At 55.7% G+C, this 14844-nt stretch overlaps 1 protein-coding gene across 1 annotated transcript; it reads left to right on the forward strand.

Annotated features, from left to right (window-relative positions):
* Positions 1-2337: 2337 nt before the first annotated feature.
* NT5C1A (5'-nucleotidase, cytosolic IA) lies at positions 2338-11314 on the forward strand. The gene is made up of 6 exons (XM_086480390.1): positions 2338-2433; positions 8465-8632; positions 9471-9600; positions 9907-10029; positions 10480-10664; positions 10948-11314. The coding sequence occupies exons 1-6, from the start codon at positions 2338-2340 to the stop codon at positions 11311-11313; spliced, it is 1068 nt and encodes a 355-aa protein (XP_086336516.1). The 3' UTR covers position 11314.
* The last annotated feature ends 3530 nt before the right edge of the window (positions 11315-14844 follow it).

Consider the following 14844-nt stretch of genomic DNA (forward strand, 5'->3'; position numbering starts at 1 on the left):
GTATGGTTAGGTCCTGTACCTGCTGAGCCTCCTGGCAAGGCTCTGAGGCCACAGGAAACATGTCTGTCTCCTTCCTCCCTCCATCCCAGCCTGCTGCCTCCATCCCTCCTGCCCCAGAACAGGAATATTTTCACAGATTGGTATTTAGTCTGCACGTTGTGGTGTTGATGGCTGTAATATCTCTTAGGAGACAGTGAAGTTGTTATCTATTTTTTTAATGGAAAAATAAACTGTCCCCCATGTGTGGCATTCCCCCCTGAAGGGCTTACTGGGGGGCAGCTGGCTCCCAGCTATGGGGAGAGTGAGATGACAACTCTGCACTCCTGGGCATCATTTATGGGTCTCAACTGAGCCTGTGACACTCCAAGGGATGGAGAAGCCCTTGGAGACAGCACAGGGGGGCTCAGTCTGGGGAGTTTGAGGGTGGGTCAAAGTGTAACCGTTCAGCCATGCAAGTGGCTTTGGGAAAGGGAATGTTATCTCTTGGGTGTGGGTAGGACCAGACATCTCTGGCAATAGGTTTAATTTGTCAATCAGGAGCTGGACGCTGGCTATGCCCTTCGTTCAGGGCTGGGCATAGCCAGAGGACATGGTGGGTTTGTCCTGGGTCCTATTCCAGCACCACCAGCAACTGGGACCTTCTATCACCGTATCTTTGTCCTTTTTCTCAGCCTCCTCTTCTCCACCCCCAGCTTTCCTGCTCATATTTTTCCTCTGGCCTTTCTTCTCCATCAGCAGCCTGCAGAGACAGCGCCTGTTGCTAAGGAGCTCTCACCAACTTTAAATACTTCTCTGTAGTTAATCAGGCAGAGCTGGCTCCTGGGCAGCAATGCTGGCTCCCAGTTGCGAGCCTGGCCATGCTCACCCCATCCTGCCTGGCTCCAGCGTGTGGGGAGGTGTGTGGCTTGGCTGCCACCCTGCAAATCACCAGCATCTCCTCTGTCCTGCAGCAGCCAGCCCCTGAGCACAGAGATGGGAGGATGCCAAAACCATAGCAGTGTGTGTATTTTTAGGAGTGCTGCTGAGGGAGAGCTCTGCACCTTGGGTTTGGCTGCAGTGCTTGCCTGGGCTGTCCGGGAGTGTGCATGTGTGTTTGCAGCTCAGCAGTGCCTGGGGAAGGAGGGATGGGGCAGGTTGTCCCCTCTGTGTCGGAGCCTGGAGACGTGCCAGGGCTGCTGTCTGAAAGGGCAGTGACTCAAGCTCGAGAGGGGACTCTGAGAACACCCTCGGTGATCCAGGGGCCCTCAAAGCTCCTGCTTCCCATAGGGCCACCCCAAAGGAAGCTCAGCTATTTCCCAGGACAAGCAAAGGCCCTGGGGAAAGGGAGCCTTTGATGAGGCATCCCAAAGGATTTGGGATCCAGTCAGCTGGGCAAGCCCTGGAGCCAGCTCTGTTCACCAATGCCCAGCTTCTCCTGGTGGATCCCCAGTGCAAGCAAGGCTGTGTTTGACCAGTCTCATGGGCAGGGACACAGGGGTCTCGAGGCTGCGGTCTGCAGGGAGGGTTGGTGTTGATCTGCTGGCACAGAGCTTTGGGCAACACCCTTCTGCTGGCCTCAGTGCTGGGGCTCTGCAACCTCCTCCCAGGCACCGCACCGCGCCAGGTGAGACAAGGTGGGATCTTCCATCACTTGGTCCTTCCTCACTGACCCGTTTTGGTCTCTGGGGTACACCCCCTGCTCCCTGAGGGCCTCTGGGGCTCTGCTGGTCATGGTGCAGTTTTCAGCCTGAGCTGAAAGCTGGGCTTTACGCACAGCTCTGTGGCTGGACTCAGCCCCGCTAGCGCTCGTGGAAGAATGTTTAATGAAGAGCCTTAATTGATATCTGTGCTCGTTCCATTAACCAGCATGCGGCACAGGTTTCCCCGGCGCAGAGCACGAACCTGGCACCGGTGCCACCCTCTGCTTTGCAAGGGTGGGCAAACCCCAACGACCCCCGGTGCTTTTGGGCTGAGTGCGAGCTGCTGTCACCCCTGCGTCCCCTGTCACCCCCCGTGTCCTCCCTAGGCTCTCTGCTGGTGGCACTTTTCTCCCCCGGCCTCTTCCCTTCGACCCCCGGGGGTTTGCTGCCCCCCCCCCGGGGCTGACTCTGCCCGGGAGCGGCTGCGGAGCCTCCAGCCCCCCGGTGTTTACGGGAGGTCGGGACGGAGGACGGCGGCGGGACGGGCTCGGTCCCGAAGAGGTTAAGCCGTGTCCCGGTGGGCTGAAACCCCGGAGCTTCATGGGATGCCTTATAAAGCGCGTTCCGCCGGGCCGGCAGCGGCTCCGGGAGCTCCCGGTACGTGCGGAGCCGCCGGTGCCGCGCACGGAGCCGCCGCCGGTGCCGCCGCCGCCGCGTTATGGAGCCTCCGGACACGGCCGAGACGCCGGGGCGGCCCTGGGAGGAGGCCAAGGCTTTTTACGACAATCTCGCCCCCAAGAAGAAGCCCAAATCGGTGAGAGCCCCCCCGAGATGTCCGAGCCGGGAAACCAGCCCCCTCTGGGGTGTTCCCGGGTGCTCCGTCTCCTTTGGGTGCCACCCCCCCCGGACATGTCCCATCTCCTCCGGGTCCCCCTGGGTCTCTCCAGGTGCCCCATCTCTCCTGCGGGTTCTCTGGGGTCTTCCTGGGTGCCTCATCTTCTCTGGGTCTCTCTGGGTGCCCCATTTCCTCCAGGTGCTCTGGGGGTCCCCCGGGGTGTCTCTGGTTTTCCTTTGCCCACCTTGTCTCCATCCAGGTCCTTGGGGAAGCCCTGGGTCTCTCCAGGTGCCCCCACTCCTCCATGGCATCCATGGGTTGCCCTTGGTTGCTCAGGGGTCTCTCCGGATCCCCACAGTCTCGCCGGGTTCCTGCAGGTCCCCGGCGTGTTCCTGGATCCCTCCTGGGCTGAGGTGTCCTTGCAGAGCGACTCCGTGCCCCGTGAGCTCCCTGTCCCCTGCGCCAAGGTGGGAGGCCCTGCCAGGGACAGGAGGGGTGGCTGTGGCAAAGCAGGGGGACAGCCCGGAGGCTGAATCCCTTCCCGGAGCAGTGGGGTGTCGCGGGGGTGTAGCTGCCCCTGCCAGGCTCGCCTGCTCCGGGAGATTAGAGGGAAAGCCTCTGTTATCTAACCAGGGCTGAGCCTGCTGGGTTTAAACATGGGAGTGCCTGGAAAGTGCTGCTGTATCTCAGAATAGCTGCAGCCTGGCGAGGCTGGCAGCCTGGTGGGGCTGGGGGCTGTGTCCCGGGGTGGGCTAGCCCTGGTCCTGCAGCCTGTGAACCCACCCAGCCACAGCCATCCTAGGGGCTGCGGGTTCCCCTAAAGGTTGGGGCCCCGGCAGAGTTGCTGCCCACAGTGAGGTCCGGAGCCCGGTAGCAGCCGGTATCTTTTGTGGCAAAGCTCGGCATGTGACCCCTCCAGCGAGGGGAGACAGCCAAGCCCCTGCGCTGCAGACCCCAACTTGGAGCAGCCCCCATGCTTTCCCCACTGGGGACCCAGCGGCAGGCCCCAGTCCTGTCCCCACCGCCAACTGGCAGCACTGCCCGGAGGAGAGGGACAGCCTGGCTTGGTGGCGAGATGTGGCTGGTTGTCTTTCATGCCATGCTTTCAGCCTCCTGCGGATGTCAGCCCAGGCTCCTCCTCTTCCTCTCCTTGCAGCCCACTTGGTGACCAGCACGCCCATCCCTGCAGTACAGCTGGAGAAACTGAGGCACAGGGCAATGTCGTGGTTTGCTTCCACAGCAAACCAGTGGCAGAGCTGAGATCCAGGCACTTGGGCCCTGAAGTCAGGCTGTGCCATCCACCTGCGTGGGGCTGGGGACAATGTCCATGGTGCCTGCCCTGCCCTGAGCCCCTCCACCAGGGCAGGTTGGGGACCCTGTGCCTGCGGCCAGGCGGCTCGGCTGCCCTCGCACGCAGCCGGGCTGCCCTACGCTGCCAGGCAGCTGTCGCACCTCATGATGGATGACTGCAGAGCGCTTTTCTGCATTATAAATAATGTGTTTGGAAAACTCAAAACCATCTCAGCCATTGCCCTGAACTTTAATCCGATCCCGAGCAGGGGGCTCACGGCCGCCCAGGGCGGGAAATGGAGTTTGCTGTCGTCCCTCTGCGCCCTTGCGGGTGTTGAGTCTGTCCGTCCTCTTGGCCGAATGTCTCCACCAGCCGCAGCAAATACTGGTGGGGGAGCAGGTGTGAGGTGTGAGGAGCTGCTCCCTCCTGGAGACGGGCTGTAAGATGGCAGGAGGCAGGGTAATTTTGGGGGAGCATTTTTGGGGAGCCCATTCCTGGCTGGGAAATGAGTTAACAGGGCGTCCCCGCAGCCCCCCCGGGGCTCCCTGCTTTGCAAGGGTCTCTGCTTTTCCCACGGCTGCTTCAGCCTCGCTCCTGCCAGCTGGGGAGGTCAGCGATGAGACTTGTCACTCTTCAGCAATGTGGAAAATGTCCCCCAGCCTCTCCAGTGACGCCGTGCAGGGAGGAGAGGCTGGGTCGGTGGGAGCTGGCCTTCTGCTGGCTCCGCTCCTCAGGGCACTCTGCTCGTCCCCTGCTCTGCCAGTCCCCTGCACCCATGGGGAGCCACCTGGTTCACCAGGGTGCTGCATTTTTGGGATGCTTTAGCTGGGGTGAGGACCTGAATATCGTGCTTGACCCTGGAGCAAGACCCAAAGCCCTTCCTCTTCCCTTTCTGTGACCAAATCTTACACCAAAATTCACCTCCAAATTTTGAATTTGTCCACAAGGATTTGCTCTTCTGCAGCACGTAGAGAAGTGCCTGGAGCTGCCAGAGTTCCTGCAGGTTTTTAGGATCGAGGTGGGTCCAGGCAACGCAAAAGGATCAAGGGGTGCGGAATGGGGTCTCCACTGTGGCTCCTGCCTCAGAGCCAGCCAGTGATGGCCTCCAGGGGTGGCAGTGAAGCCACTGGTGTTGGGTGGCACTGTGGGCACCTGTGGCTCTCGTGGGTGGGAGTACATGGCCTCACTGCACATCCCAGCAGCGTGTGGGATTTCCAAATGTCTGCCTCTAATCCTCGGGGGGCTGCTTAGGATTTACATCCGATTAGGAGGGTGATTTAAAAGCCTGCCAGCTGTTGCGCCTGCAGAGAAATGTGCCATTTCCAGTCGCCACTGAAATACGTCTTTACCCCAAAACTGGGGTGTTTGGGTCTGGGAGGCACAGCCTGCTGGAAAGGTCAGTTAGGCTTCTGAGATGGGGTATGGACCTCGTAGGCTGCCTGGAGCTATGCTGAGGGCTGGTGTTCCTCTTCAGAGGGCTGGGCTGTCAGGATGTGTCCCTCCTCATCCCTCCTGTCCAGCCTGACCCAGGGTTGGGATGGGACCTTCCCCCACGTTGGCCTGCTCGCACTCCTGTTAAACACATTGTTAATCTCTTGCTTGACGTTCAGGATGGGGCTGGGTCTGACCTTCCCGTGGGAAGGGAGAGGAAATCATCATGAATCCCCAGGCAGCAAATTTGGTTGGATTCAGCTGAGCAGAGCCCCCCAGCTGCTTCCTGGGCTTGCGTTGGATGATGAACTTTAATTGACCTTGGCTGACCTTGGATGCTGCTCTGAGGGCAAAACAGGGTTTGTGGTTCAGAGTGCCCATCCCGCCGGGGCTGGGGCAGCTGGAGCGGGAGGCTGTGGTGGGATGGGGTGCCGTGCAGGCTCCACGACAGCTCGTGGGACTAAACGTATCCCAACACAGACTGTGGGTGTGAGACCCCTCCCATGCACGTGCTTCCTACCAAAAACGAAGGGTGTTTTCCCCCAAAACCATGATGTTTCAAGGCAGAGTGGGGTTTGTCAGGTTGTTCACAGCACTCTGATGGGGGATTTGGGGTGCTGTGGTTCCTGCAGTGCTCTGACTTTTTCAAGCCCATTTTTGAATGTAGTAATGACCATCTGCAGTACTGGTGGGGATGGAGAAGCATCCGAACAACCCTGAGGAGGGAGCGCTTCCAAATGAAACCTCCACTTCAAAGAAATGTCAAAATGCGGCTCCCTCCTCGTAGAGCAGAATTGCCTTAGTTTCTAAATGTCAGCATTTCCCGGAGAACAGTGGGGTTGTTCCAGCCCAGCTGGAGCTGAGAGCTGCGTTAGTGCCCGGGTGAGACTTTCCTGCTCAAAGTGCTCCAAAGGTGCAAATCTTCCTTGGCAGGAGCGAACAGGATCCAGCAGGTCCCATTCCCGGAGGCTGGGCTTCCCGCCCGCAGGCAGCTGGGGCTCCAGCAGCCCACGCTGGGGCACAGAGTTAGGCCTCGAGCTTATGGTTATTTTTATTGCTGCGTTTATTACCTCTCAAATTAACCTCCTGCAGGCTGGTGCCTTTAAATGGCAGGGAAGGGACCTTGAGCAGCCTGTTGCCGTTGCGCAAGGTGCCTGCACTCTTGGCACCCACTGGGTGCAAGGTGTGTGCCGCGGGGGAGATAGAGATGCAAATTTAAGCTGGGCACCCGGCTAGGCTCGGCTTGTGGCCCCGCACACGCATCTCAACCCCTTGAACATGCCTCTGTGCCGTGCGTGCTGCTGACCTACTTTCTCTGCTGGAGATCCCGCCGCAGGGCTGGCTGCGGAGGATGCTCTGCCCTGCGGTCCATCGGGGAGCAAGTGCCCAGCAGCTCTCCTCCATACCCAGATAAATAACCCGCCGCTGCAGGGACTCGGCAGCAGCAGGACTCCTTCATGAAGGCTAATAGCCGGATGTCCCAAGACCTTTAATAGTTATTAATATTTTCAGCTAATAAATGGCCCATGACACCAGAGTTATTAATTAATGGGTTGGAGCGCCAAGACGTGGCCCGTGACAAGTTAATAGCTAACACCCACCAGGCGGCTAAACGTAAGATGGGGACCTGGCTGTGGTTCACTTGTGGGAGCGTTGCTGGTGTCGCTGATCAGCTTCTGCGCAGACCTGTGTGATCCTGCGTGTCCTGGGGGTTGTTCACCTGCTTTCTCAAAAGAGCCGCTTCCAAACGGGGCCTTATTTCTCTGCGAATGCTGTGGGAAAGGGGGATCCCTCTGGCCACAGCGATGTTCTCAGCCTGAGCTAATCTGTGTCTAGTCCTGATCACCCACTGCTTAATCTGCTTGCTGGGGCTTTGGGTACTGATATGGCCTTGGAGAGGTGTCTAGGACCGACCATGCTGCAGGGCTGGCCCTGGGCACCGCTTACGGGGAGGGGTGCGGTGCTGGGAATGGGCATGGGGGCTGCCATTGACTCATTCCTGGTTCCTGGGTGTGTCTCCACCCTGGGCAGGATCAGCGGGGCCGGGTTGGGGGCAGAGTAAGCCCCAGGGCAGGCCCAGCCCGGCAGGGAGCAAAGATCCCCAATGTGGATGGGGTACCTTGTCCTTGCCAGGCTGGTGTTTCTGTAAAGCTCAGCCCTAGGCAGGGTGGGAGCTTGAACTTTGGAGCACCTGGGTGTGCGGAGCAGCTGGTGAAGGCGCCCTCCTGCCCCTGGGCAAACGGCATTGCCGGAGGATTAGTCACGAGGCAACGTGCTGCACTAGTCATGGGGCAATGCGCTACACGAGGATCCTGGAAATCACAGAGAAGCTGAGGGTGAGGTGTTCCTGAAGTGCTGATGGCCTGGATTTGACAGGCTCCCTGCGGAGATGCACCCAGAGAGCATGTGGGCTGGGACTGCTCTCAGCTCCCCAGGGAGTCTCCCCCACGTGTGAGCCCCCAAGCCCTGTCCTGCTCCCAGGACTCGCTGCAGGCAGAGTCTCCTGGGGACAGGGCTGCCTGCGCCGCTGTCCTTCCTTAGGATTTGCTGTTCTGGGAGCGAGGATTTCTTATTGGCCATCAGTAATGAATTTGTTTTCATGCTTGCAAGTGAGTGATGGGGATTAACACCCTTCTGCCTTCCAAGGGGAGAGCGAGGACGGTTGGGGGTCAAGATGAGATTGACTTTTCTGGTGTCCCCTGTCCCGCTGCCAAGTCCCACTAGAGGCCCCTTGTTGACTTCAGTGGATTTTGGATCGAGCCCTCGAACGTTAATAATAATGACTCATAAATCATCGCTTGCACCACCTGTTTGTCATGTTTCCGCCCACAATAACTATATCAAGTGTTTTTATAAGCTGAGCTGGCACGGGTTGTTTGTCACATCTGGACAGCATCGTGGGAGCGCGGATCTGGCTGAGCCGCAGTGTGTGGTTTTTCCTGGCTGGGGGCAGAGCGAAGCCACACAAATTCCTTCTGCATGGGGTTGAGTGGTTCTCCTGGGGTAACACATTGGGTCTGGGAGCCTGTTTGCAGTGGGAGAGCTTGGGCATGGTGGGAGCAGCAGAAAAAGGCTCTCGGGTATCCCAAATGCACGGGGACGGTGCATCAGGGTTTCATCTGTTGAAGCACTGGAAGATCAGGGTTGCAGCTGCCCCGTCATCCTCCAAATGGCTATGGAGGTGTTACCCACCCCGTGGCCTTTCATGTTGAAAGTTAACAGATGCCTCCTTGGGCAGCAGGGCTGGGGGCAGGGGCTGCCTCCTCAATTTTATCCCTTTCCCTGCAGCCAAAGCCCGAGAATGCCATCACCATCGCGGTGTCGTCGCGAGCGCTTTTCCGTATGGAGGAGGAGCAGAAGATTTACAACGAGCAAGGGGTGGAGGCCTATGTGAAATACCAGCTGGACCATGAGAATGAGCCCTTCCTCCCTGGGGCTGCCTTCCCCTTCGTGAAGGTGAGCATCCACCTGCCTAAGCTGAATCCGCACTGTGGTCCTGACCCAAACGTTTTGGGGAGACGGGAGTGCTATGGGGTGCTTGTGTGGGGAAGGGATGGGAAATGAGCAGCATGGCAGAAGGGATGCAGCCACAGAGCAAACAGAGGTGAAATAAACCTCCTGGAAAGTGATACGCTCCTTCCAGGACTGAGGAAACGCTGAATTTTCCAAATTGGCAATCAAGCCCAAGAATTGAAGAAATCATCTCTTTGGATTGTATTTAAAGTTTCCCTTTAGGGAATTCTCATATCTTTTATTACAATTTATTTATTCTTTTAAATTGGCTGAATTTAGCCTGGCTACAGAGTCAGCCAGTTTCTAATTTCGACATGTTGAAATAAGGCATTTCAAACTTTAAAATTATTTTCCAATTTCTGCCCCACTTCCGCTGGATTCAGTGCCGTTTTGTGGGCTGGCCCTCACTGAAGCAATCTCTTGCCTGTTCCCAATGAATAAACTAATCCACGTGGTGGGGAGGGACTTGTTCTGTTTCTGATTGCTTGATAAACACTTATCTGTAACTTTGAGCTGATTTATTCTCATCTCCTAATGAAAGCTTGAAACCTTTTGTGTTTGAAAATAGAAGAGTAACTATGTGGGTTTTTTTTCCCCCAAATCAGTCTCTTTTTTTCTCAGCTAAAGCTGCTTGCTGATGTCAGCTTGGCTCAGGGTGTAGTTGGGGTCTGGCCAGATCCCTGGTTTTGGTGAACAGAAGTGTTTTGCTCGGTGAGAAGGGGGTCAGGGCCATGCCTGGGGCTCGCTGACACCCAACTCCCCTCACCCTGGGGTGCTGCAGGCGCTGGAAGCAGTGAACACGCAGCTGCGCGAGCTCTACCCTGACAGCGAGGAGCTCTTCGACATCGTCCTCATGACCAACAACCATGCCCAGGTTGGGGTTCGCTTGATCAACAGCATCAACCACTATGGTAAGCTGAGAGCAAAGCTGTCCTTTGCACGGGTGCCGACGGCTTTTGGGCAGAGTGTTACTGCTTGGCAGCAAGATGCTTTCTCCTGTCTTTTCCTGCAAACCACACGCTGAGCCCACTTCTCCCAAATTTCCTGAGCTTTGAGTGGAAGTTGGCTGGCGGTGAGGATGCTCTGGCTGCCGTGCTGTTGAATGGCAGTACCAAAATTAGCCTCCATCCTGCCCACTTTTGGGAGGCCACAAGGGAGCAGCGTCAAGGCTTGTTTTGGGGGCAGTTAGGCTCACCCCAGGGTCCATCTGCCCTCAGATCTGTTCATCGAGAGGTTCTGCATGACGGGAGGGAACAGCCCCATTTGTTACCTCAAGGCCTATCACACCAACCTCTACCTCTCCTCCGATGCTGAGAAAGTGAGTGGGGCCATTGAAGAGGGTGAGTCTGGGGTCCAGCTTGGGGGGCAGGGGGCAGCGGGAGGAGCCTGGAGCCCTCAGGGGGTTGGTGCCAGGAGCGATAGCTCCAATGTCCCTGTCCCTACGTTGATGTGCAGCTAGGGTCTGCCTTGTCCCACATCCTATCCTTGATGCTTCCAAGAGCCTCTAGTTTCCATAGAAATAAGGCTTTCCTTGAGATCCACAGCTTTTCCAAGGCAAAGGCACTGGTTTTCCCTGTTAATTTTTGTATGCAAACGGAGGTTTGTCATCTGGGGATTTGTTTTTGCTGTAAAACGTCTTGGGACCAAGCTGCAGGCACCACTGGGTGCATGCATTTCCTTGGAGAGTTTACTTCCAGCCCATCATGTTTTGCTCTGCTCCTCAACAGATAAGCCACGAGGCCAGGTCCTTGGGTAACTGCCACCTCTTGCCTCACACTTTACCTCCACAGGCATCGCTGCAGCCACCATCTTCAGCCCCAGCAAAGACCTGGAGGTGTCAGAGAACCAGCTGCGGGTGGCGTTTGATGGTGATGCCGTGCTCTTCTCTGATGAGTCGGAGCAGATCGTGAAGGCTCACGGCTTGGACATGTTCTTTGAGCACGAAAAGGCTCACGAGAACAAGCCTCTGGCACAGGTAGTGCTGGGGTGCAGCCAGAAAAAGCCTCTGGGAGAGAGAGACAGCCCGCAGGGATGCTCTCGCCTCTGGGAAGAAGCCAGGGGTCGGCATGTGGCGTGTGAGATGGGGTGGGTCAGCAGCCTGTACTGCTGGCCCATGGGATGGCTGCAGTTGGCCCCTCACTGTCGTTTCTGGGGGCTTACAGGGAGAAGGGGTTAGTCTGGCTCTGCCGGGACTGGGTGCCTGGAGGAAGGGATGGTGTGGAGTTCTGCAAAGTGATGGTTTCTTCTTTCTTTGGCAGGGCCCCCTGAAGGGCTTCCTGGAGGCCCTGGGGAAGCTGCAGAAGAAGTTCTATTCCAAGGGGCTGAGGATGGAGTGTCCCATTCGCACCTACCTGGTCACTGCCAGGAGCGCGGCCAGCTCGGGAGCCCGGGCCCTAAAGACTCTGCGCAGCTGGGGCCTGGAGACAGATGAGGCTTTGTTCCTGGCCGGGGCTCCCAAGGGGCCGCTGCTGAAGAAGATCCGTCCTCACATCTTCTTCGATGACCAGATGTTCCACGTGGAGGGAGCCAAGGAGATGGGCACCATCGCTGCCCACGTCCCCTACGGCGTCGCCCAGAAGCACAAGCGGCCGGCGCAGGAGAAGCAAACCCCGAACAGCAAGTAGCACAGCAAGTAGAGGAGCTGGCTGGTCCCACGGCCCCCGGTGCGCGGCACAGACTTCACCCCGCGCACCACGCTCTGACCTGGGCTGTGGTCTGCAAGGCAGAGAGCGTTTGCCCTGGAGAGCATGAGGTTATTCCCCAGCGGAAGCCTTGTCAGGGGCAAGGATGGAGGAAGGGGGTGATGAAAGGCTTCCTTTCGCCTCTATTCCTTGCAATGTCGTGGCGTTGTCCCCGTTCCTCGCGGGGCTGGAGGCTCCCCTGTGCTGGGCAGCCCCACGAGCCTTTCCCTGTTCCTCCGCGCTCTGCACTTGCTTCAGGCAAAATCCCTCGAAGAAGATGGATCTCGCCTTTTGTGGGTTGTTTGTGCCAGGCAGGTTTAACCTATTGGTGTTTTTTGCAAAACCCCAGGTAATTCCCAAAGCCTTTGATTTACAAAGCAAATGTTCAGGCTGAACTGTTGAACTGGAAAGTTGGGAGCACACAAAACCCTTCTTGCAGCTTTGAAACAAAATGTTGTCCCTTTTAACTAAAATGAAACCATAATATTATTCCTTCACAGCCCCAGCCCCTGCTCCCCAACCAGAAAATCTTTCATGTTTTTGTCCTTTCTCCAAGATTTTGTCAGCTGAACAGCTTTCCATTCATGCACTAAAATTTGGAAAAATAGAAACAAAAACTTATGTATGTGTGTATATATATATATATATATATATATATATATAAATCCTGTTTCCTGCTTGGAGCTTTGGGTTAGCATATTATTGGCCCAGGTTTTTAAATTTGGGTTTCACAGTTGCATGAGTTAGCACTTTAAAATAATAATCTCAGTGAGGCATCCAAAGCCCAGCTCTTGTGTGAGCCGTCCAGGGTCTGCAGACACATGCCTAAGGCTTGAATTAAGTTAAAAGCAGGCCCTAATATGTTAGGGACATCATTTGAAGTCCATTTAGATAAATCTGCAGAGAATTTCAGCCTGGGGGTTTTAATTAAAGGATTTTTCCCTCCTCTCTAGGCTGAGCCCATATGAGTTGATAATCTTTTTCTCCTCAGCTTCCTAAAACCTCTGGTGTTTCCTAAAATAGACACCTCTGCTAGTGATGCTGTGAGAGAGAACTAAATCTCTGATTAAAAAACAGGAAGAGAAATCAATTGAAAAGCTGCTCCAAAATAGGTGTGAAAATCCCACTGACATTTCTGCACAAAGCCCTGTCCCAAAGGACACTCTGAGGAGACAAATGTAAAGATTACTTCTTTCTTGTAGTTTTGTTGTGTTTTGTTTTTAGGCAGTACACCCCATGGTTGGGCACAAAGGGTGCCCAGTGTTCTCAGATAGTAGTTTTCTACAAACACCAGCTCCATGAACCATAGTTTTCTGAGGTATGTGTCTGCCTCTGGCTCAACTTTGCAGGGAAGTTTCAGCTAAAACAGCTCATCCCTTCCCGACAGCGAGCCAAGAGCTGGAGTTATCGTACTTTTGACGAATATATAAACAAGCTAGTGATGCCTTCAGTGGCTCGGGAGCCTGTTTCCTCGTTGCACTAAATCCCACTCTAGCAGTGAAAAGGAAATTGCACTTTTTCCCCCCAGAACTGTTTTGCTTTGACAGACTGTTACTTGTCACATCTGGGTGACAAACACCTTAGAGGAAGGTCTAAAATCCAAACAAACAAAAAAAAAAAGGTCTGGAAAGAAATTAGTATCTCAGTAACACATCTATTAATATACAGGTTTATAAAAAGGTCTCATCTTTTTAATGTGAACCCCAGATACTGGGATCTGAACTGTATCTCGGAGACCTTCTTGGCAGCTGGGGTGGGGAGAACAGCCTGGCCCCCCCCAGTAAACATTTCCAAGGTGTTTCCTGAAGATCGCATCGTGGAAGCCCAGCCAAGCCCAGCTTGCAAATGGGCTGCACTGGGGCCTCCTGCCAGCCCGGGGGGTGATGTTGCAAGAGGAATAGGGTTTTCAGCAACCTCTTAGGAGCCCCCAGCCGGGGCAGGGTGCTGGTGGGATTGGATACAGGGTGCAAGCACAGCCGGTGGGGCTGGGTGCTTGCATCGGGTGCCGTGGGGGATGTGTGCTTTGCTGAGGGGTGTTGGCAGGGCTGGGCTGTACAGGAGGAGATGCTCTGTCTGAAGGTGCTGTTAGCTCCAGGGAAGCAGCGTGTTGTGGTTTTGGGGCAGGGCCCTGGATCTCAGCAGCTTTGCCGCCCGAAGGCCCTGAGATGCACGGGGAGCTGGGTGCAAGCTGGAGGGCAGGGGTATGGTGCGGGCAGGAGTTTTGGTGACTCTGCTTAGGGTCCTCTTGCTGCCAGGGCAGCTTAGGGGCTCGCTGGGAGACGTGGGGCTCGGGAAACAGGTCCGAAGTGAGGTAGACCTCCCTTTGCACCTCCTGCGTCCCTCCTGCGTGGGGAGGATTTTCCGTTCCTGCCATGGCTGCCCCATTTGCTTTTATCCACGTGGTTTCCTACTTTTTTTTTTTTTTTTTTTTCTCCTCCATCACTACAACTGGCAGATGTGGATTTGCTGCTTGTGTGCTTTCTCCGTGTGCCCATCTGTGACGTGCCCTTCGCCTGGGGGAGCGATGCAGTCCCCAGGACTGGCTGCATGGGCTGGGCACATCTCCCACCCCGATGGGACAGTGCGGTTGTGCTTCTTGGGCTGCACTGGCCGACGATTGGACTTCCCTGCTGTGTGTTGTTGCTGTGGGTTTCACTTCATTGTCCTCCGGCGGTTTTTCTTGTGAATGGACTGCCATGTTAATGAAATCCCTCTGGGTGTTTTTCTGTAATAAACGGTGTTGGTCCCAGCCCGCCTCTCTCTGTTGCCGTTCTCACAATGGGTATTTTGGCTCCCTGGTGCAGCCAGCAAGAGTGTCTGGGGTCCCTGCTTGGGACCTCCCAGGTTTTACAGTGAAGGGGTGGGGATGATGAGAAGGAAAAGGGCCTTTTGGGATTTAAGGGAATTCAGAAAATGCAATAAAGGCAGCTACCTGGGAGCTGGAGACCTCTGGGAGAGGTGGGATTCCAGAGGTGAGAGATGTGCTGTGATACAGCGACCTCCCTCTGCTTTGTGAACAGGCTTTTGTTGTAATCTGGACTCACGATGAAGTCCTGGATAAAAATACGATTTGGTGGAAAACTTTTGTCAACTTGATCTTCTCCCAGCCAACAGGTGGGAGGCAGCAAAAGCTTTTTAGAGAAGATTTATTGCTGCTGAAGTACTGGGTTTATCCGAATAGCGACACTGTAGTTCTGGTGTTAGCTCCTCCCCGCCAATAAGGAGAACAGATGGGTTAAGGGGAAGCAACAAATTCTCCATCCGTCACCAAATATAGCCAAGGAATGTCCATAGGCCCCAGGGCAGCATCTCTGCTATGGGTGTTCATTTAAGGGACGGATGGCCCTGAGCAGAAAGTGTTCTTGTGCAGCCTTGCTTGCTGGAATGCCTTCCATGCACCCATCCCCAATGCTGCATGTTCTTCCACCAGATGCCTGGAGGAAAAAATCAAGTTCCAGCACTGATAACGCCCAT

Source organism: Leptosomus discolor, chromosome Z, assembly GCF_034619465.1.
Source record: "Leptosomus discolor isolate bLepDis1 chromosome Z, bLepDis1.hap2, whole genome shotgun sequence".
NCBI classification, from domain to species: Eukaryota; Metazoa; Chordata; class Aves; order Leptosomiformes; family Leptosomidae; genus Leptosomus; species Leptosomus discolor.